General features: G+C 35.1%; 1 protein-coding gene across 1 annotated transcript in view; it reads left to right on the top strand.

Annotated features, from left to right (window-relative positions):
• The first annotated feature begins 10,357 nt into the window (after window positions 1-10,357).
• Window positions 10,358-25,134, top strand: part of LOC128987312 (branched-chain-amino-acid aminotransferase, cytosolic-like) — a 33,924-nt gene continuing 19,147 nt past the window's right edge. The window contains exons 1-3 of the mRNA XM_054408087.1: window positions 10,358-10,438; window positions 12,244-12,462; window positions 14,467-14,697. Coding sequence (XP_054264062.1) covers window positions 10,415-10,438; window positions 12,244-12,462; window positions 14,467-14,697 — 474 coding nt within the window. The 5' untranslated portion in view covers window positions 10,358-10,414. The remainder of the gene's footprint in view (window positions 10,439-12,243; window positions 12,463-14,466; window positions 14,698-25,134) is intronic.

Here is a 25,134-nt window from a genome sequence, read left to right on the forward strand (position 1 = left end):
ACAGCTCGTCTTTACTACGTCCTACACCATTTCCTACGTCATTGACCTGTTTCCCTCCCTTCCTATAGCATTTCAGAATTGCAGATACCTTAATCTAATCGTCATAAACAGTTCCCACACTACGGACAGCTCGCCTTGACTACTTCCTTCGCCACTTCCTACGTCGCGGACCTGATTTACTCCCTTCCCATAGCATTTTAGGATTGTAGAAACCTTAATCTAATCGTCATAAACAGTTCCCACACTCCGGACTACTCGCCTTGACTACTTCCTTCACCACTTCCTACGTCGCGGACCTGTTTTCCTCCCTTTCCATAGCATTTTTGGATTGCAAATACTTAAATCTAATCATCATAAACAGTTCCAACACTCCGGCTACTCGCCTTGACTACTTCCTTCACCACTTCCTACGTCGCGGACCTGTTTTCCTCCCTTTCCATAGCATTTTTGGATTGCAAATACCTTAATCCAATCATCATGAACAGTTCCCACGCTCCAGACAGCTCACATTGACTACTTCCTTCACCACTTCCTTCGTCACGGACCTGTTTCCCTCCCTTCCCATAGCATTTTAGGATTGCCCATACCCTTATCTAATCGTCATAAACAGTTCCCACGCTCCGGACTACTCGCCTTGACTACTTCCTTCACCACTTCCTACGTCGCGGACCTGATTTACTCCCTTCCCATAGCATTTTAGGATTGTAGAAACCTTAATCTAATCGTCATAAACAGTTCCCACACTCCGGACTACTCGCCTTGACTACTTCCTTCACCACTTCCTAAGTCGCGGACCTGTTTCCCTCCCTTCCCATAGCATTTTAGGATTGAAGATACCCTGATCTTATCGTAATAAACAGTCCCCACACTCCGGACTGCTCGCATTTACTACTTCCTTCATCACTTCCTACGTCACGAACCTGTTTCCCTCCCTTCCCATAGCATTTTAGGATTGCCCATACCCTTATCCAATCATCATAAACAGTTCCCAAACTACAGACAGCTCGCCTTGACTACTTCCTTCGCCACTTCCTACGTCGCGGACCTGTTTTCCTCCCTTCCCATAGCATTTTAGGATTATAGATACCTTAATCTAATCGTCATAAACAGTTCCCACACTCCGGACAGCTCGCCTTTGACTACATCCTTCACCACTTCCTACATCGCGGACCTGTTTTCCTCCCTTCCCATAGCATTTTAGGATTGTAGAAACCTTAATCTAATCATCATTAACAGTTCCCACAGTCCGGACTACTCGCCTTGACTACTTCCTTCACCACTTCCTACGTCGCGGACCTGTTTTCCTCCCATTCCATGGCATTTTTGGATTGCAAATACTTTAATCTAATCATCATAAACCGTTCCAACACTCCGGCTACTCGCCTTGACTACTTCCTTCACCACTTCCTACGTCGCGGACCTGTTTTCCTCCCTTTCCATAGCATTTTTGGATTGCAAATACCTTAATCCAATCATCATAAACAGTTCCCACGCTCCAGACAGCTCACCTTGACTACTTCCTTCACCACTTCCTTCGTCACGGACCTGTTTCTCTCCCTTCCCATAGCATTTTAGGATTGCCCATACCCTTATCTAATCGTCATAAACAGTTCCCACGCTCCGGACTACTCGCCTTGACTACTTCCTTCACCACTTCCTACGTCGCGGACCTGTTTTCCTCCCTTCCCATAGCATTTTAGGATTGTAGAAACCTTAATCTAATCGTCATAAACAGTTCCTACACTCCGGACAGCTCGCCTTAACTACTTCCTCAACACCTTCCTACGTCACGGACCTGTTTTCCTTCCTCCCCATAGCATTTTAGGATTGCAGATACCTTAATCTAATCGTCATAAACAGTTCCCACACTCCGGACTACTCGCCTTGACTACTTCCTTCACCACTTCCTACGTCGCGGACCTGTTTCCCTCCCTTCCCATAGCATTTTAGGATTGCAGATACCCTGATCTTATCTTAATAAACAGTCCCCACACTCCGGACTGCTCGCCTTTACTACTTCCTTCATCACTTCCTACGTCACGGACCTGTTTCCCTCCCTTCCCATAGCATTTTAGGATTGCCCATACCCTTATCTAATCGTCATAAACAGTTCCCACACTCCGGACAGCTCGCCTTGACTACTTCCTTCACCACTTCCTACGTCACGGACCTGTTTCCCTCCCTTCCCATAGCATTTTAGGATTGCCCATACCCTTATCTAATCGTCATAAACAGATCCCAGACCTCTCACTGCTACCCTTGACTACAATGTATCGAGTAATCTTCAGTATAATCTTTGCTAAATGATGTTTTTCCTTTTGTACTGTATTTGTAATTTGCTAGTATACTGTGGGTAGTTGGCTTATTATGAACACATGCTACAACTTCAAGTCTTTTGTTTACTTTTTCCTTGTTATTTAATTCAGCCAACAAGGTTACCTAGCAACCCATAAGACTAATGTTAAAAAAATGTGATTTTCAGTTTCATTTTTCTACGTTATTAGATTTTTGTTGGCAGTTCTAACTGCAGTAAACTCGTTTTTAGGCCAGAATTAAACTGTTTACAACATTTGAAGAAAATCGTCGGAACCGTTTTCGAGATCTTTGTGCAAGCAAGCATACATACATACATACATACATACAAGCAAACATTGCTCGTATTAGAGTATAGGATAGGATAGGATAAACCATAGATAATGATGTTAGAATAGCAACAGGATATATAAACTAATTTATTCAGTAGGTACGGTATTCAAGGGATTACAATTTTCAAATGTAGGAACATATTTTCAGTTACTACAAGAATCATTCTGGTTCCTACTAATATGTATAAAAATTGATTTAAAGTTTGATATTGAATTTAATTTACTCATGTATAATTTAACTACTGTATATAAGTTAAGCTATAAGGTGTTCTCGTATTCCTATTGTTTGAACAACCCTTCAACAATGGTCGAATGATGTTTACTGGTAGTCGGGTAGTTCGTTTGAAGGGATCGACACACAACAAAAGGTTCAATCAGGTCTCTGATCTCATCAAGACACGGTACTCTGGGGAGAGTTGACAGGTTCACAACTAACTGTATACGGACGGACTACGGACAACGGACAACGGACAACGGACAACGGACTACGGACTACGGACTACGGACTACGGACTACGGACTACGGACTACGGACTACGGACTATGGACTACGGACTACGGACTACGGACTACGGACTACGGACTAAGGACTAAGGACTACGGACTACGGACTACGGACTACGGACTACGGACCGATGGCGTGGGCTCCGGGTCTTGAACACGAATTGAAGGAAATATTTAAAACTAAAACTGATGACACAATATTTATTATTTCTTTAGATAGACTTACATCCTTCACTTCACATAATTCCTCCCGTAACCTTCACAAGTCGTTTACTAGGTGTGTAATCGTGAGTAAAAGGAGTTTACAATTTAAAGTATGGATTAGACTACTAAATCATTTTAAAAGTATAAAGCATCTGATTAATTAAAACGTCTAACCAGGCTACACCTACTGTAACATAATATTAAGAAAAACTGAAGCACTCAGCAAATTTAAATTTGTCTGACTTGATTTTAGCTCAAATAAAAGTCCATAAACAAGGCATATTTATTTTTAAATGTGTACTTAGAAACGAGTAATTAGGTTTGCTGCTATGGGAAAGTGAACTCATTTTGTTTATCAAAAGTTAATAATCTTATATATAAATACCCCCGCCGCAGCAAACCTGCATACTGAGCGAATTTCAACTTGTATGATTACATTATTACCAAAATATTTACATAAGACATATTTATTCCCTATTTAAATAACATTAGATTTAATGAGCGCTTAAGTTTGCTGCTACGGGGAAGGTAAAAACTGTTTTTTGACCATACCTCATGTAAACGATCTTTGCTCTCTATGTATTTCTTATGGGAGGTAAATTTGGTTTCTCTTTGCAGAGTTCGTTTAGCTATTCTACCCGACCAATTTTCATGATTGAGGTCTCAAGGCATAATTTGAGTCATTTATTATTTTACGATTACTTCAGATTAAGATGTAGTTCACCAGTTATAATTATATTATCCTATATATTTTCGGTCTAAGAATCTTCAGTGAAATACTGGCTTTCTTTTAATCTATTAGTTATTCAAATCGGACGAGTTTCAAGGAGACGCAAGGCGAACAACCAACATAATTCTTTTTCATAAGGGTTTTCTATGATTACAAATCAATAGCTCCAGTATTGTTCACGTTTTTTATATGTTTTAGACTCAAAATAATCAATAAATTATAGGCTTTAATTTTGGCTATTGTTAAGCTCAAGATACCGGTACTGTATTACTCAATAAAAAATCATTAATTTGATTATTTATCAGATATTAAATGTATTTTAACGCTGCGGAGCAGCATGGGTCCTCTAGTATAGGATTAAAACAATTTAATCCGTTTTTAATGCATGTGTTGCAGATCTAAAGTAGCATTTTCACTATATGTATAGGGAGTAAAAATCGTGTTTAACCCTAGGGTGTAATAATCAGCTGTTGTCAACTTAATTGTAAATTTAGATTGTAAACAATTGCATGTATCGAAAGTTTGTACCGATTGTAGTTAATTGTTGCCTTATTGTAAATAGTTCGACATATCGGTGGTATAATGTACACTAATACAATCGTAATAGATGAAACGAATAAACAGCTGCTTGTTTCCATTAGCATTGAAAACAGGCTAGAAGTAGTTTTGAGAGGTTACCCATCTTTAAATGACAACTATTTCAGTTTTGTAACGTAGTTTGTTCAAATAATGGTGCAGTATGACAAAACATGCTGACTTCTCAACATTTTACTTTGCTCATTTCGAATGACAACGGAACAAAACGACTTTGAGGCTAAAAGTATTTTAATTGAATTATAATCTACACGAATAGGTCCGTATGAATATGTCTACATATCCATCTATATACTCTATACAATCGAGGTTTTCACTGTAATAACCCTTTTTCTGCCATCCCATTGGAAGGAGGAATAACAACTTTAAAGGTCGTTTCCTTTAGGTCTTCCCTAGCGTGTGATTTATTTAACTTTAACTTGACAATTTTACTTTAATTTGTTTAAAATGATTGCCCATAAGTGCCAGCTTTTCCATATCTCTTTGTACGTAATTGAACATTTAATTTTGAAACATTAAAGATACCGATGGTATGTAATGTTATAGGTTCTGGGGTTACCACACCTAATATAGGAGACGTAGCGGTAGCGCGCTCCCGCTGTGGCTTGCCAGCATTATTGAACATATATCAGTGAACCTGTGATCTTATTGCTCATGTGATCTACTTCATCACCCACACTAGGAATTATCACTGATATTGCTGTATTATTGGCATATATTTGAAGGTGATGCAACATTGTGATATGAACGGTACGATAACAGTTCTTGAGCTGTTGAGCTCATGCTTGAAGAATTTAAGACAAACATGGACAGCCAATATTATTAACAAACGTTTTTACTTATTCCATAATACTAGCAGAGTACCCGTCCTTCGTACGGGGTTAGCATTTGAGTTTAAAATGCTTATTGCAGTTATACTCAAGCTTTGCGTTTGCAATGGGGGAGGACAAAGTTGATAAAATTTGCTTCCTTAAATTGACGGTATACTATAATACATCTTATAGGCTACCTAATGTTCTAATACTTCACCTTAACAATTAATAAAGAAAAATAAATTATTACGAATTCACAAATTATTCATGGCATTAAAAACTTAAACATAACTGTAAACAATCCTACTTTTGACAGTTCTCATTGTGTATCACAGTTTTTTTGTTGCTGCTTAGTTCAAATTAGCTGTTTACATAAATGCAAAAAAAATTATAGTGCAGCACCCTGTTGGTAAATGTTATAACTTGTTAATGCTTTTGTATTCATAGAACCAACTTTTTTAGTTGAAACAGCTGACTAAATTCTTTAATTCCCTTTTAATATGAATACTCATAAGGTTAACATGGGGAACTACAGAGCCACTGGGGCGGAGCCCGAAAGGATTTTTGAGATAATAATATGCCTATATGTTAATCGGGAATGTGAGCTATCATCATGCCAAATTTCAGCCCAATCAGTCCAGTAGTTTATGCGTGATTGAACTTCAAACAAACAAACAAACAAACAAACACACAAACTTTCACATTAAATATGAAAGTTTGTGTGTTTGTTTGTTTGTTTATAAATTTTATTGTTTATTGTTATTGTTATTGTTTATTGTGTTGTTTATTGTTATTGTTTATTGTTTATAAATTTTATAATATTAGTAAGATAAGATAAGCTAGGTAAATAAAATAAAAACTCAAATTAGACTGACTTTACCTTAAATCGTTATCAAATTGTTATCTATATCGCTATGATAGCTGGAGATTCGTTTCGAAACCATCATGAGCTCGTAAAGATATGTCCACTAAACAAGTTTAATAATGTACTAGCCAGTTTAAAATTCATGACCAATTGAGCGGAGCGAGCGAACCTCTCATATTGCGTTGTTTTCGCGAATTTAGTGACCATATACTAATTTAGCAGAAACCGATCTTAACACTGACATTTTAGTGAACCCTGCAAAGTTTTATTGCCTTAATTAACTGGTCAACTATTCTTTAGACACAATTCCTTGTTGAGAAGATCTGATGGACAGAAATTCAAGTAGGCATATTTACAGTTGCGAAAACTGTTTGCGTGCATGAACAGATCTGTACAGAATATCTGTTCGTGTATGGACAAATCTGTACACAGCACCTGTCCATTTTCAAGACTGTACAGATTTTACTGACAAATTTTTGCTTGAAATAAAATCCAGACGAATTAAATAATTTCCTGTATCAATTGCTTGCTGTGTTTAAGGCTACATGCAAGCTAAGAATCAAAATTTTATATTGAAAGCTATGAATTTTACTATGAGTATTTTAAGAAACAATAAGAAAAAAACAATATTAAACTAGAAGCTTGGCTTTACTTGTACATTATCAAACGACACCAACGAACGTTTTTATAATGTAAATATATTTTGTGAATGGCAAATCTTCGAGACAAAGGCAAGGTTTGCAAGTTCCCCTAAAGAATATTTAACTTATGGAAAATGCTTCTTGAGGCGTTAGAAAGACATCATTGACAACATACGTATTTAGGCCTACACTAAATTCAAGTATTGTCAATCTTGTGCAAAGATCACAATGACCTCCAGCGGTTTTCCATCAATCCAAGACACTTTAAGCTTTTCAACAGCTCATCAGGATGTTTTGATGAAAAGTAAAATTAGTGTGAAACCCTTTACGAATTGGAAACCACAAAAGTCGCAATGAAATTCTGCCCCTTGAATGACGCTCACTGGTAATTGGAAGTTGTTGGTTGTTGCTGTTTAGCTCGTAACAACCTCTACTTGGATACAAGTCTGGCGTCATGCTTATTTATTAGACCACGAATTTGCATTCTGTGGATTTCTTCTGTTGGACGTTCTAGACATTCGGTATTATTACATTGGGGGAGAGAGAAAACTACTGTATATCCTTTGCTTGAAGTGCGTGGTTGACGGTTGTAAGTTTTAGTTGATTCAAGTCAAAATTCTAAGTGTCGATATTTTCCATCACTGATTAATACAACACAAAATTAACCACCAACACAACCTCATCAAATGATGATAATTTTTTTAATTTCTCTTTTTCATTTTTGTTTCGCTCTATTCGTTTAGTAACTCTAAATATTAATTATTTCCAGTTATTGTGTTTCCCAGTGTCACAGCCCGTTTGAGCACTAATGCTGCCAGTTTCCAGATCCTGAAACAACTCATCAACTAAAAATCTTGTAGTACTTCAAAAAACTTGGGTAAAACTTGTAGGTACTAATTATAAAGAGGCAAATGCAAAAGTTCAATATTAATATCGTTTTGAATGGTAGTACCTGCTTAGTACTATCTTTGACTATTAATAAAACTTTGGCACCCAATATCCAACAATCAATGGTACTATAAAGTAAATATCAATACATACTGATGTTGTTATGAATCTAGCCTCACATCTAAATCAGTCATTTTGTTGCGGAAAAACTGACGTAAACTACTATTTTGTTAACACTGTTGGTTCCTCAGTTATTTACCAGAAGTCCATAGCTTCGTGGTTCTTCCACCATGGTTCGATAATTATATATATAAACTTACTCATATATTGCTCAGTTTATCTTTGTAACATTTTAGTGTGTTATCTTTGCACAGTTTTTACATAAGGTTGCTCACATTGACGTTAGTAACTAACTTTAGGGGGACACAGCAAGGAATATCCTGGCAAATTACACTTTTCAAATTTTAAAAAGATGCATTAAGTAAAATGCAAAGCAACTGTTATCCATACCATTAACATTTATCAAATCAAAATGACAACAAAGTGTGTAGTGCATCTTTCGTCATGCAGCAAAACAGCCGTTTTACATGCATTGAAAGTCTTAAATGATCTCTTTTACTTCCGAGGGAGTGTAAAAGCCTTTTTGGTCCCTAGGGAGTAAATATCAGCTGTTGTAAACTCAGTTGCTAACTTAGATTGTAAGCAATAGAATGTATTGAAGTCATGTATAGATTGATTTAATCGGTTGTAGCTTACTGTAGCATTCTTTTTTAATAGTTCGACTTATCGATGGTATCACTTACTAAACAGCTTGTCTGATGCAATCGATTAAACAATTAATGCATACTTTTGATGCATGTGGTTGTTTACAATAAAAATTTACAACTGAGTTGATAATTACTACGCTACTGTCATGACAGAAAGGTCATATTCCTTTTAAACTAGATCACAACATCCTTTATAAGATTCGTTGATTGAAAATGCATGTAAACGTCAATATTTACGTAACAGCTTTGACTATTAATACAATAGTAAATGGTAACAGCCAATTTACAGTATTTTTGTTCTTTGTAAATGTCACTTTGCTATATTATTTACATTATTTGTTGCCAAAGAAGCCGCACGACCATATAAACTATGAGGCCCCTTACAGTTCAAGAATAAAAACCAACTTCACTTCAAGTATATTCCACTACACCTAACATTCCGTAGAGAGGTTAAATTGACAACTTTAGGTAATTGATAAGGCTGAGACAACTAACTGACATCCCCCATCTCAAGGAATTTCAGCATTCACAGTAACCCTACAACCAATTTCTCAAAACTATGCTAGAGAGTCATTGGCACAGAAGTAGGATAAGAACTGACGCGACGTGACGAAGGAAAAATCAAACTTACACTGTAACGGATATAACTCCCTTTGAAGTTAGAACGTGTCTACTTAACAGATATTTTTTCTTAAATAAAATTATACATTAATCTGCATTACACTGATGAAATCGTGGAAGCGTTTGACTACAAAAGATCCGCCAATACGATGTTAATACTGTTTCAAGATTCTTCCAAAAGAAGAGATACCAGTTAACATACTAATAATAATTTCGATGACGTACGGTATGAGAAATATTTTATTCATTGAATGATCAACCATATTTGGTAACTAAAGCAATTAATTAATATCATTATTGTTTTTACACTTATTACTCTTTAAACAATGCTAAATGCTCAAAATATGTATAATTTAACTCAATTTATCGCAGTTATATGAAATAGCGTAAACCTTGAAAGTAACCGTTGATGTAGACGGGTTTCACCCAGTTATATATAAAATGTGTGAATTTAAACAGTAAATAGTTTTAGGAACTAAGGTTTTCATAGTCACCCCACTTTAACACTTCAAACTTGGTCTCCAGGGTCCGACTGTGTGAAAAACCAAAACTTATAACTGGATTCTGACATTTCGATGGCACTACTACAGACCGAGTAGTCCTGTAAAACTCAATAGCATCATTGGAGTGCTCCAACCATGGCAATGAAGCCAAAACGTCAGCGTTTAGTTATAAGTTTAGTTCTGTCACAAGGTCCAACTTTGAAGACCACATGTTTATAATGTTATTAAATCGTTTATCTACTAAATAATAACTTTTATTCCTCAAAATAGCTACAGATATTTTTAGTAAATCTCTTTGACATTCTATGCCAAAGTCAGGGCTTTCAATTAAACTACTCGATTTCAAATAACTTTTGAAGTAATGAAACGGGCCGATGTCTGTGTGTGTGCTAGCTGGGTTGCCAAGATGAAAAGTTTACCTATTTTACCAACATTTGGAGAGTGAATGGAATTCAACTACTTTGATTACTTATATTAAGTTGTTATGATACTTTACACAGCAATCATATGACTTTCAATGCTAACCTCAATGCGGTTTTCAACTCGTAATTAGCAATAACAAGATCCATTAAGATAGAGAAATGTTCGGATACTCACTGAGTTTAGAAGAACTTTCGCAGTTGTTTAAAAGGTTTAGAAGATGAGCAACAGATCTACAGGGCTAGTATGTATATTCTATTAGTAAATAATACACGGCATATAACATTAAGTTCCAGTATTGGGGATATACTGTATATGTATATATATACCATTTTAAAATCAAAGCTCATATTGTTGAAGTCTTTAAATGATTTAATTGAAAATAGATATGAATCAAACAATAGTACCGTACCAATAGGTATGGTTACTCCTCAGTATTATTTAAGAGTAAAAAATATAATTACATTTTTTATTTGAAAAATTACATTTAGTTATCATGGAAAATAATATAAAACCATTATCTCATCTTGTTTCAAAGAAAAAAAACTGTTTGAAATGAGTTATGGTATATTTTGACAATAAGTTTTTTTTCCTCTTCTTAAGGTAGATTTTATACTAGCTATGTGTACTGAAATAATTGCCTATAACACCAAACAAAATAGGTTGTGCATGTGCAGTTGCTACATTTGGTTATGGAAAATCGGGTCGGCCCCTCCTCCCCGCAGAATACACAAGATACAAGAACTTTATTGCTATTGGTACAAAGTATCTCCTAGCTCGTCAATTAATCCTAAACCTAAACATAAACATAATTTAACTTATTTACCTTATAACATATTCTAAACATTCTATAATTAGTAAATTAAATTCATCTTTAGTCACTAGCCAAAATTCATCTATTGTGAACAAACAGAGCTTAGTTAAAACTTCCTTCAACTTCTTTTTAAATAAATTAAGATCATGATTTTTAAATTGATTTGGTAGATATTTCCAAAGTCTTGGAACAAAAAAAAAAAGACTTGCCAATGTTTGTCCCCTTATGTCATGCCTACTGATATGGACAATAGACATTACTTTTACCTCTAGTGTCATATGAGTAAAATTGTCCATTTGTTGTTTTAAAGATGTTAGCTTTAAAATATATTAAAACTCGGTAAATGATTATGCAAGGAACGGTACGAATCTCAAGATTTTTTTAAAGTTTCCTCACAAGATTCCCCAACGCTCAGTCCCGCCATACACCTCAATGTTTTCTGTTTGAAGGACTAGAAGTTTATCTATGTTTGTTTTGGTAGTGTATTCCCATATTTCATACAGTACGTTAAATTGGAATTAAAACATGAGTAGTAGATTGTTTTCAAAGTTTCAATAAAACATATTTCACCAAATTTTCTTGGTAAAAAAACTGGCCTTGATAATTTTGTACTAAGTTTTCAATTTAAGACACTAAGCTGTTTGCCCGTTCTACGTAAGGGAATCTTGTAGTATGTTGAAACCTTATATTCAGAACAGGAGTTGGTTTGCATATTTAGTGTGCATTTTTCCAGATTTGCTGGCAAAATTATTACTGTATAGGAATACTGTATTTATCGGTCCCGCACTACGAGATAGGAGCGATACGGGTTCTCGTAACGCAGTGAACGTGTTAAACCTAAAAATAAATTTTCAAACATTCACATTAGAAACAGAGTAAATTAGTTAACATTTTTATATGATTTAAACACATTTTTTGGTTCTACAATTTAAGTTAGAAATAAAAAATGCGGTATTTAATATATAGTTTTTTGAGGAAGATGTTACCATATTACGTACATTAATAATCAGTAAGATTGTGTTATGTTGCAAAAATGATCTCGATTGTCTGTTTGTAGCTGGTAAAATTTGAAATGTCATGCAGATAAACGTTATTTTAAGAAAACCTTTAACAAACTCATCATGCAATTAGTTGATTAGGTACATTTTGTAAAGTATCCGTACAACATAATGTTAAAACATGATATTGTTCCAAACCAGTTGTTTTTAGTGAGAATAATGTAGCTTTTCTTCCAGAAAAGTTCTGACATCTCTGTAAGGTTATGTCCACCAGACCGATTGCAACAGAAACCGGAAGTGTCGTCACTTCAGTTCCAGTTTGGAAAGTTCTTCACAGACCACATGCTGAAGATCGAGTACCACAAGAGTGCTGGCGGTTGGCAGCAACCTTGCATCACACCTCTCGAGGACCTCTCACTACATCCTGCAGCTAAAGTACTGCATTACGCTGTCGAGGTACATATTGAATAGACAAGGGAAGAATAAACCTCCCTGGTATCTAAATAGGTTAGTTTTGTTCAAGGAAAGACTCTAGGCCAGGATTTTTTATTGTAGAAAAATGAGGATAGCAGCTAGCTTACCGTGAAAGTGTAGGTAGGCCAAATAACATATATAAAATACACTGTGCACACAATACTGTGTCAAGTGTAGAGAAAGAGTAATTGAAAACATGCAATCCACACGTACTTCCTGCTGCCAATCTGCCAACCAACTCCCCGTTTTGTCTGATCTCAGTCTCTCACTGTCTGCCCTGTCCTGGGGGAAGAACGGACCTTTGGTCTAACTCAGGGCAGGTTAAACAGAATTTGTCATTTGTCATATATGTCATATGTCACACACACTCTCTCTCTCGCTCTCTCTCTCTGACTCATTCAAAGTCATAAATTACAGTTTCATTGTAATCACTTGTTTACTCAATGGGCGCTGATAATATACTAAAATAGTTACACAATGTTATTTTTGAAATACTTTTTTAATTCTGCTACAAAATGAGAATTATGAAAAACATATGCTAGCACCACCCTTATCCACTGGGTGACAAAATCTCAGTTAACCAGTTAACATGTTATTTTATGCCCTGTCTTCATTTATAACTTAAAATCTTAAAGCCTTATTTGAATCAAACTAACTACTTGCTACTAATTTTGCTACTAATTTTGCTTGTGAGCAATAGAATGTGTGTTTTCATCAGCTGTTCAGTTGTCATAATGCAGTCAGTGGACTTGAGAGGAGTGCTCTTTTAGCAAGAGATTTATTTTAGCGAATTTCCCATATAGGGAATAAGCTTCGTTTTGAGGTCCCTAGAGGCCAAAAACACCATCCGTTCAAATTCATATACATATAAATATATATATATATATATTTATTTATATATTTATATATATATATATGTGTCCGTCAGCACGATAACTCAAGCAAAAATGATCCGATTTTGATGAAATTTGGTACAAACGTGTAAACCTACGTTTATTCGAACGAGTTCGCGATCCAGCATGATCGGACCATGGGAACGGGTGTTTACGGGGGGTTTTATGGGGTAAAAATAGGTTTTTCCCATTTTTGACCCAAAAAACTTAAAATTTTGCAATTTATTTCCAAACCATTTTGTAGAGCTTAAAAAAACAAATAATTTAGTATATTGAAGCGTTATTATGTGCCTAACGGTTACGGAGAAAATTCCAAAAAATTGTTAATTTAAAATTCCCATTTATTCTTATGGAGAATAAGTAAACTGTTGTAGTTTGCTTGTTTATGAACATATTTTGATCAAATTTGGAAAATGTTTTTATTTCTTACTAACTATTAACATTTTACAAAAAAAAAAAAAACAATTTTACCCTCCCTGATGCAGCAAACCTAAGTACTTGTTAAACTAATTCTATTTAAATCGGGAATAAATGTTATATTTTTAAGTAGACATTTCAGTGTAAATCCAATCAGTCAAATGGAAATTCGCTTAGTCTGCAGGTTTGCTGCGGCGGGGGTATTTTACCCATTCGATGATTGCTGTGGAGCTTGAATGAATGCAACTTGAACACATGAAAATGTCCCTGGATTTCAATCAATTGTATACTGAGTAATTTTTTTCAACTAACGCAGGAAGACCTCATAAAATGTGTTGCACAAACTAGACAGAGAATGTTAAACTAGTTGGATCAGTAGAACTTAGTTCCAACTGCCAATCGTCATCATAAAATTGTCCTCATGTGTCTTCTTCTTTGCAGCAACTGAACAATAATTAAATAAAACTTCCAATTTTCAATATAAACAACACAAGCTGTAAAGTCTCTTCAAACACATAATAAATAAAAATAAATAAATAAATAAAAAATACTACGACTAAAGTATAGATCCTGTCTATGCTGTATGGATACCAGCTTTGAATGATTTTAGTAGTTATGTTACAAAAATATCATTTTTCTTTAATGAGTTCACCCTACATACGTAACGTGTTCCCAGTTATTTGAAGGCTTTAAGGCATATCGAGGAGTAGATGGCCAGATAAGAATATTCCGCCCAGAGCTGAACATGAAGAGGATGAACCTGACGGCTCTGCGGGCCGGACTGCCACAGTTCGATGGTGAAGAGCTGATCCGATGCATCTGTCGACTCATCAACATAGACCAGGAGTGGGTCCCTTACTCTGAAGCTGCTAGTATTTACATTCGACCAGCACTCATTGGAACTGAGGTATGTGTCTCGCTGAAATTAGCCAAAAAGGGGTCGATGGTGGAATATTGTTATTAAGGAGGGACAATCACAAAGGACATTTTGGGATGGATGATTTTTTTACATTAGAATCTGTTTTATTATAAAACATAATTTATTAAAGAAATGTTTTCTTGTTATTTTCAACACTAGCGTTTTTCAAGTTTCAATAAGTTAATAGAAATATTCCTATATCAATATGACAAAAAGAACATAATTATGGTACATAATATGTCTTACAAATCAATTTATTTTACTATTTGCACACCTTGTCTACAATTGTTTTTTTTAATTCTAGGAAAATACATGATGCAAAATTAATGTGATGTCAGCGATACAAACATATTAATGATAATATCTGGTGAAGGTTGATAATAGACCGGGCCAGAGGTCATGAGGTGTCAGTTTAAAGTGATATAGAAAGGTTATGAACACGTATTATCTTGCAGTTTTTCAGGATGATTGTAGTGACCTTCGTATATATATTTACGTCACGGATATTGTCTTCTACTTACATCTATTTTGCAAAATAATTTTGTAACATAAAATATGTATTGTGGGAAATCAAAAATGGATCAGTATTCTAGGCATTAATTTGAGCCATATTCTGTATACTTATTACTAAAATGCCGGCACTTGATATTTTACAAGAGCTGTCTTTAAGGTTTTAAAAAATCTGTAAATATTTAAGTGTTTCTATTCCACTTATACATTTTTGAAATATACCTGTGACACGGATTGCACCGTTTATTTTTTATATATTGCAGATACAGAGGATTTGGTAGATAGCAAACTGTGTTTTTGATAAACTCCAAGAGTATAAACCAAAGGTGTAAAGTCCAGCAATGGTAGTGGGGTTTATGCAAACTTACAAATACACAACGCCTTCTTTTTCTTTGAGGTAGCTACAGTATTGACTTTTGGAACTTAACACATTTAAAACATTCCATAAGATATATTTCAAGACAGTTTATGGTAGGCTATGTGTTTTTTTTGGTTTTTTTCTTTTTTCTCTTTTTTCTTCCTAACTTAATTTATAAAAAAAATGTGAAGAAAAACCCCTGCTCCAATCCAATAACAAGAAAATATGTATCAGTAATTTTCTTATGAGATAAATTACTTTTAATTTTTGATATTCAACCAATTGTTTTTTTCTATTGAACACACATCCACGTATGACGTTACATTTTAGGGTTTTAAAACCATTAAACGCAGATGACCGTACCCGTGGGGTTATCGGAATATCTAAAAAAAAAAAAAAAAAAACAATCCAACTTTTGACAACAGTCGTTTGTGTTTTAGTGTTTCATAATATTCATAATCTAATCAGCTGATTTTGAATTGATTTATCCTCTCTTGGGTCTATTGCGTTTGTTATTCGTGTGCCCTTCGCTGCATATTCGGTGTAATCTTTTAAGTTTTTTTGTAATTGGTGACATACTATGCTTGACTACATGAAGTGAATTGGAAGCCATAAATGAGGGGGAAATATTGCTGATCTTTGTGAACTATTTTCGTGGGAATTTAGTCAATTGTTGAGGAGTGTGAACATATATGGGGTTAAAATATTAAAATATTGATTATATTTTTATAGATATACTAGCAGTAACCCGCGGGCTTTGCCCCGTTTAACTTCTTAATTTTCAAGATGATCTCGTTCGCATGGCTCAATCACGTCCTGGTTGAAGTTCGTTCGCTACGCTCACTCACCTTTAGGTTGGAGCTCGTTCGCTGCGCTTACTTGCCTTCAGGTTAGCTCGTTCGCTACGCTAAGTCGCCTACATGTTGAAGTTCGTTCGCTACGCTCACTCACCTTTTGGTTGCAAATTAGCTGTTGTCATAAATGTAAAAGAAATAATAGTGCTGCACCCTGTTGGTAATCCTTGTAACTTTAATGCTATTGAACATCATAGAACAGAACCAACTTGTTTAATTGAAACAGCTGTTAAGATTCATTAATTCCATTTCTCATAAGGTTAACATGGGAAACTCCAGAGCCACTGGGGCGGAGCCGATTGGACGGATCACGAAATTGAGGGTGTATAAACCTATTCCATGAAATTCTACACGTATGTTCCAAGTTTCGTGGCAATCGGTTCAGCGGTGTCTGAGTTTATCACTGCTAAACAAATATCTATTATCTATATATTTAATACGCAGTTGTAACACTGTTTTCTCAATAATTACTGGACCGATCCACAAGATCTATGTGTCAAATTAAAGGGGATAATGCATAGATTTGCCGAACTTCATTAGAATTCACGTTTTCTCTAAGCGTTAAGACCTACAGCTCTTCAAAGGTTGAGTCAATACAATTCTTTTTGAAGAAAATAATACACAGTTTATAAAATTATTCGTCAGCTGTTTAATGTTTGTCAGATATGTGTTATTATTTTTATAACCTCACTTTCAGTAAGTAGTTATTAATCTAGGTGTTCCTGTAAAAAAACACCCGATTTTGTAAAAGGAAAAGTTTATTTGTTAACTTTTTATACCACAATGTGTTATTTATAAATGTATTTGAACATTATTTGTAGCCTATGTTTTGAAATGAATTTTGTATTTTCGAATAATGTGTTAGTTATCCTGCAAAGTGATCTGAAGGAAAGTGGTAATTAATGAGTTTAAGTTTGAGTATGGAATGTAAAATAATACATATAGTAGGGGACTAAAACTTATTGTTTCGATCAATATAATTTATTCTCTACGGCCACCAAACAATCATAGGGAAATCCGCTTGCAAGTTGTACAGATAATTGCTAATGAGTGGGAAACGTAAAAACCCATTTTATCATAGGTGATGAATCTTACTCAAGTTAGACGTTTAGCAGTTCCAAAATTTCCCTTTCAAGATGGCAAGTACTCTGGATAAATGGAACTACAATTTATCAGTGAACTATACCCAAACATTTTTTTCGAGTACACAGGGTAGTTGATTGAGAAACAGTGACTTACAAATTCGGTTGCATGACTGAATTTTTAATTGCAATGTTGACTCGGGTCATTACAGCGTTATAAAACTTTGTCATAATTCCCTGGGTGTGAAAACAACAAAAATAAAAAGAAAAGGTAAAAAGTCACTAACTCTGCGTAAAAAGACAGCCAGAACGAAAAAAAACACGTGGAGAACCATCGAACTAAAGGAGTAAATTGCAGTTAAATGTGCTCTGGAAGTCACTACAAAAAACACCGATTCTTTTGTATTGGGATCGTTTAATTAGATTTGTCACAACTGCAAATCTATGAATTTCGAGTCAGAACAGACTAACAGGGACACAAATATATTCTCCTAATGTTGTCATAATGTGAAGGTAAAATTAGCTCCTTATCAACAAATATTTGAATAGTACATTTATTGCAATGGCGAGTTCTAACTCTCACTTAGATGAATCAACATCATTTTGGTACTTTATATAATTATAAGATTCGGGACTACTTTTACCATCGGATTGGAACGTTAATAACCTCTTAACATTTGGCTAAACTAATAAATGGGTTTGATTAACATAAATAGTTTATACAGGCCAATTATCAGTTCTATTTCGTGTAAAAAAAATAAGCAGCCCCTAAGAAAATACAAAGATAAACAGTATTTGTTAATATTATTATGTCTCTTATTGTTGACAATATTCCCGTGGCGGAGCACGGGCGGTTAACTAGTATTATTAAAGCGATACAATCAAATTTTATGTAAACGGTTAAGACCATTTACCAAATAAAAATATAGGCATATGGCACATCAAAATGAACCTTAGAGTGTTTAGATTTGCCGAAAAGTATTTATATGGACAAACTTCCTAAGGGCTCTGCCCCACAGGCTGATTTCCAAAGGGCTACGCCTGGCATGCTTCCAAAGTTTACATGATTTAATTTAATTCAGTAATGAAACAGCTGGTCAGTACAATGAAGTGGTGTTTGTTTATTTACTCGAAAAATACGTTTGTGACGCTTTATGTAGATTTAGGAGGGTTATGTTTGGTTTATCATCATCATCATCATCATCATCATCATCATCATCATTTATTGATTTCCCTCAAGGGGTACATCAAAAAATACATTTACAAAAATTCAATTACATGCAAAATAACCAAGGTTGCTAAATAAGTTTTACTAATAACTAGGCAAATAAATAATCATATAAATATTAACATGCAATAAATAATTCAATAAATAACCAATAAATATCTTATAAATAAATACTGTATAAACATAGAATACCAGTAGAAGAACAATAAATATTTAAACTGATAGCTGAGCCAACATTCAAAATTAATTATATTCAAAAAACATTAAAAGAAAGAGATCCGCATTGAATCTTTAAACCATACATTTAATGGGGATTTGAGTCAAGAGGGGGGGAGGGCAGCTGTATGTTGCCTGCGGACCTTATTTTCCATTCATTTTCTAATATATCAAAAAATATTTTCAAATGATCCGCAAACTCACGCAATGTTGACATATTATTTTCCATAAACATACTGTCCATTCCAGATTTGCCCATTCCATTGTACCTATATTCAATAAATGCATGCCATCCATTCTCTATTTCCCCACACAGTACGCATATTCTATTTCCTGTCTCATCTTTCCTGCACATCCACAGCCAGGTTCCTAATCTATATCTCGCTATCAGTGACCTCTGATTTGGTTTAAGTAAACAAACATACTCTGCTCCTGACCTTGGCACTCCAATCATCCTTATAACTTAAACTTTTCTTTGTCATCGCCTCAGTCCACAAATAAGAGTAACATGCATTCTTTAAAACATCTTTAATTTGTTTAATATTTTTTAAGCTAAGAGTATCACTTTGCCAGATCTCAATTAAATTAATATTTTCTAACAACTGCTTTATTTCGCCTGACCATGAACTGTTGTTTCTATGATTTTCATTAACTTTTAAACAAGCTCTTTGTAATTTCTTATCTAATGATGTCTTTATTCTTACAAAATATATTATCGCTCTTTCTTTAGCTTTAAATGACGTTAATAACCTGCCAGCTTCCAAAATCGCTCCACTATTGGCTGTATTATTACTTACTCCCAATAATCTTTTACAATGTGCTATGCCTACTCTGTTTACAATTCTTTCATTACATCTTGCTCCCCATATTTCTGCTCCATACAAAGAAATTGGTTCTACTAACGCATCAAACATTCTATTTATAAGTTTTATTGAAATTTCTTTATTTTCATAATAAGTCTTTCTGACAGTCGAGGCAGCTACTTCCGCTTTGTTTGACATTGTTTTTTGATGCTTAATCCAAGTTCCGTTATGATTTAACTCTACTCCTAAGTATTTGTACTCTTTCACAATTTCTAGTCGCTTTTTCATTATTTGCCAACTAAATTTCTTACTAACTTTATGCCCTTTTTTCAATACCATGACTTTAGTTTTATTCACATTGACTCTAAGTTTCCACTCAACACAATAATTCTCAAATGCGTTGAGGGCTCTCTGAAGGCCAATAGGTGAGAGGCTTAGGATAACCATATCGTCTGCGTAAAGTAAAGCATGTATCGGGATATTACCTAGATAAGACGGGTGTGATTCTACATTTTCCAAATATTCTATAACATCGTCTATATATAAGTTGAATAAAGTAGGGGACAACTGGCAGCCTTGCCTTACACCTGTGTGGGACTTTACACTTTCAGATACTTTATTGTATTCCGCTTTGACACAAAAACTTACTTCATCGTAAATAGTTTGAATTCTCTTTAACATTTTTGAGCTTATTCCTTTACGTTGCATTTTATACCATAAGGCCTCTCTTGATATTGAATCGAAAGCTTTATTAAGGTCCACAAAACAACAATACAGCTTGCCCCCTTTTTTTGATAGTTCTCTATCTATAAGTGTCCTTAATACAAATACATTATCTATCGTTGAATAGCCCTGCTTAAAACCACACTGAAAACATGATATCTTTTCGTATTTGTTTGCCCAAGCCCTAATTCGGTTATTTAACAGTTTTGCATAGCACTTGCCTAACACTGGGAGCAATGTAATGGCTCTATACGAGTTGGGATCTTGTCTGTCTCCACTGCCTTTGTATAAACTGTATATCATACCCTTGCCCCATACATTTGGTACTTTCCCGCCATTAAATATTAATTCAAACATCCTTAAAGTTGTATTTAAAAACACTTCGTTCTGCAAAATACTTTTTATAAACTCTGGACATATTCCGTCAACTCCACAAGCTTTCCCATTTTTTAATTCTTTAAATGCCTTAACCAGCTCTCCTCTGTCTATTTGTTTGTCCAACACTGGCACGGTTTCTACAACTGTCATCCTGCCAATGTCACGTGGCTCCCACTTATCTGTACTATCAAACAGTTCCTTATAGTGATCTAGGAGGGCTCTAACTGGTACAATATTTATCTCTCTATTAACACCTTTACCTCTCATAATTTTAATCATTTTCCAGGCCTCTTTAACATTGTTTCCCATCATCAACTGTTCTAACCTCAGACTCCATTTCTTACCCCATTCAGTCTTTTTTTCCTTACATAATGCTTTATAAATACGTTTCGAATCCAGATATTTACACAAATTTCCATGCGTTTTATTTCTGCGAAAAGTTCTTAAGTTCTTAATTGCCTCTCTACGCAGTGTTCTACATTGACTATCGAACCAATTATTTGTCTTTATCTTATGATTCTTGTTTTCAGGTTTTTCTACTTTAAATAATTTACCAGTTATATAAAACACAGTATTTATCAAACTGTTCGCTTGCTCTATATTATTCCTAACTAAAGCCTCATTTACACCTATCAACAGCATATCTACAGTCTGGCTGGAGTGTATGTCATTCACAAAACTCTCCCCCCTCTCCTCTCTCCACCTATAAATGCTGATATTGTTACAACCAACATCATCACCCGTAACATTAATCATATTTCTGAACATTGGCTCACCCTCAAGTACTATTTTAAGCGTTAAAGGAAAATGACTAGAATCCAGAAAATCTACAACATTAAAACTATAAACTTTACATAACAGTGAATATGACAAAACACAATAATCTATAACAGAGCACCCGTTTTCAGAAACATAAGTAAATTTCCCAGGCTTATCATTTCGTCTCCCATTCATAATCACTAATGATTGCGACTTACACATCCCTATCAGCTGTTTACCTTGCTCATTGACAACAACATCACTACTTAGCCTAGGCTCTAAACTACTTATACTCTCATAGTTATTATCTTGAAGAAATTCAGGCAAATATTCACTTTCTACATCTGTACTAAATTCATTCATATTCCCTATTCTAGAATTCCAATCTCCTATTAATAAAAAATCAAAATTGTTATACCTTTCCTCGAATTTCTCCATCTCAGTTGCTATGTCGTCATAAAAGTTTACATTTCTATACTTGGACGTTACCGGGTGGTTATAAACAACACCAACAATAATTTTGTCACCTTCTAGTAAAAACCAAATTACATCTTCCATTAAATTATCTAATAAAACAACTTTGAATTTTGATTTTACATACACTGCTATACCACCTGGAAAACGTCCTCTATTTCCCAACCTAACTTTAACTTTTTCATAACTTACATAACCATCTAATTTTAAGACTTCTTTACTAAATGACCATGTTTCTACTAACGCTATTATATCATGCTCTTTTAACAAATTAAACAGTTCTACATCATGCAATAAACGTTTTATTCCCTCTACATTCCAATAAAAAACAGACAATTTGTTACCTTTAACACTCTGAAATTCGTCCTTGAGTATATGGCACCCTCTGCTACTATCACTTCCTGTGTCCTATTTAACTTTTCCTCCCCCTCGCTGAGTGTTCGCTCGTTGACTGCCGCCGCCCTCGTTGCTGCCGCCGCCCCCGTCGTTGCGTCCGCGTCCACTGCCAACTTTGGGTCGAAGCCAGCCATCGATACGTCCTCGTCCTGGGGTCCAACTCGTCTCTTCTTGCGCCTTTTTCACCTTCTGCCTCGTTACTCTACTTGCAATCAGTTGTGTATCCTCAGTACCTTCTCTATCCTTTTCATCACTGCTCTCATCTGAATACTCTATCGGCACAACTTTCTTTACCTCCCAATCATATTTATACAATTGTCCGTCTACTTTAAGCTTGTTGAATATTACCTTAGCTTTTGCACCTTTTCCCTTAGCCTCCTTCATCACTGCCAGCAGATGCTTCCTTTCCTCCCTTACTTTTTGACTAAAATCTTCGTTTATAAAAATGTCGGTGTCCTTTAATTTGCTTCTAGCCTCGAGAATCTTTTCTATAATGCCGTAGTGAATAAACTTGACAATAATCGGACGTTTCCCTTTTCGATGGCCAAGACGATGAGCCCTTGCGATGTGATCTCCAGTCACCTCGTTCAGCTCCATTACGTCGTTAATCACCTCCAACAACTTGTTTTTACAATTTATTTTATCCTCTCTTGGGTCTATTGCGTTTGTTATTCGTGTGCCCTTCGCTGCATATTCGGTGTAATCTTTTAAGTTTTTTTGTAATTGGTGACATACTATGCTTGACTACATGAAGTGAATTGGAAGCCATAAATGAGGGGGAAATATTGCTGATCTTTGTGAACTATTTTCGTGGGAATTTAGTCAATATTGTTGAGGAGTGTGAACATATATGGGGTTAAAATATTAAAATATTGATTATATTTTTATAGATATACTAGCAGTAACCCGCGGGCTTTGCCCCGTTTAACTTCTTAATTTTCAAGATGATCTCGTTCGCATGGCTCAATCACGTCCTGGTTGAAGTTCGTTCGCTACGCTCACTCACCTTTAGGTTGGAGCTCGTTCGCTGCGCTTACTTGCCTTCAGGTTAGCTCGTTCGCTACGCTAAGTCGCCTACATGTTGAAGTTCGTTCGCTACGCTCACTCACCTTTTGGTTGCAAATTAGCTGTTGTCATAAATGTAAAAGAAATAATAGTGCTGCACCCTGTTGGTAATCCTTGTAACTTTAATGCTATTGAACATCATAGAACAGAACCAACTTGTTTAATTGAAACAGCTGTTAAGATTCATTAATTCCATTTCTCATAAGGTTAACATGGGAAACTCCAGAGCCACTGGGGCGGAGCCGATTGGACGGATCACGAAATTGAGGGTGTATAAACCTATTCCATGAAATTCTACACGTATGTTCCAAGTTTCGTGGCAATCGGTTCAGCGGTGTCTGATTAAAGTGATACAATCAAATTTTATGTAAACGGTTAAGACCATTTACCAAATAAAAATATAGGCATATGGCACATCAAAATGAACCTTAGAGTGTTTAGATTTGCCGAAAAGTATTTATATGGACAAACTTCCTAAGGGCTCTGCCCCACAGGCTGATTTCCAAAGGGCTACGCCTGGCATGCTTCCAAAGTTTACATGATTTAATTTAACAAGTGGCTTGTAGGGACATAAGTCCCTAAAAAGCTCAAATGTAAAACAACTTTTTGCAATACCGGTATTTAAACAAACTCATAATAACATTATCTATGTGTCAGAATAGGCATCCTTACACCATATCTTTTGTGTAAAAACCAGTTTGTTGTTCTTCTTTGTTTGCTTTTGTTGATGTCATTTTCAATAAATAATTTGAATCACTCCAGTGGTTTAACATGAAAAGGCAGCAAACATATAATTGTTTGTGAATAAATACTGGTTTACTAAGGTAGCTTTGGTCTTGTGGTTAATGAGGATAAATAAAAGCTTCCCTGTTTGGAATTTTAAAAATTCATTGGAGGTTCGCCTTCAGATGAATTGAAGACGCCTGCAATTTCATCTGCAGTAGGCTTATTATACCTACGACGATCCATATTTATCCTGTCTACAAACCTAAGTTCTAATTCACTGTCACCTTGTACCGTACAACCATTTCTTCCGAAGCTCTTTTGTAAATTTGTGCAAATGGATTTTCTAATAGAATTTCAGCTAGTTTTGACAATATTTCAGGTTTTAAGTCACTATTTTCTCAACGCCTTTGACGAATTTCTGTTGCTGTTGATGTGTCAATAATGTACAATTGGCCATACACGGGGTCTTCATCATGTTGAGGCAGCAAATCTGAGATTGAACGATAAATCTGTCCTTGAATTTTGAAACAGTATGGTCCTTTTCCTGGAATATCTTTCTTACTGGCTGAAAAATAAGCAAAAGCCATCGCACTGTTGCATTGTCGAATGAATTTATACAGTTGTGGGCTCTCTTCAAACAAACTTTTAAGTTCTACATTAGTTTTTGACTGAGGAAGGTTAATAAGTCCGTTATGGCAACATGTCATAAAATGATTATTCGTTAGTTCTTCTCTAAAATGAAGAGCACTACATTGAATGCACTCTTGGTCCAATAATCCTGCATCATGGATCTTTACATTTCTCTCGTCTACCATGGGTCTCCTAAAAAGGGGTTGTAACATATCTTGATTAA

The sequence above is a fragment of the Macrosteles quadrilineatus genome, unplaced genomic scaffold (assembly GCF_028750875.1).
Source record: "Macrosteles quadrilineatus isolate MER2022 unplaced genomic scaffold, UCM_ALF_1.0 Scaffold_2__2_contigs__length_208266976, whole genome shotgun sequence".
NCBI lineage: Eukaryota > Metazoa > Arthropoda > Insecta > Hemiptera > Cicadellidae > Macrosteles > Macrosteles quadrilineatus.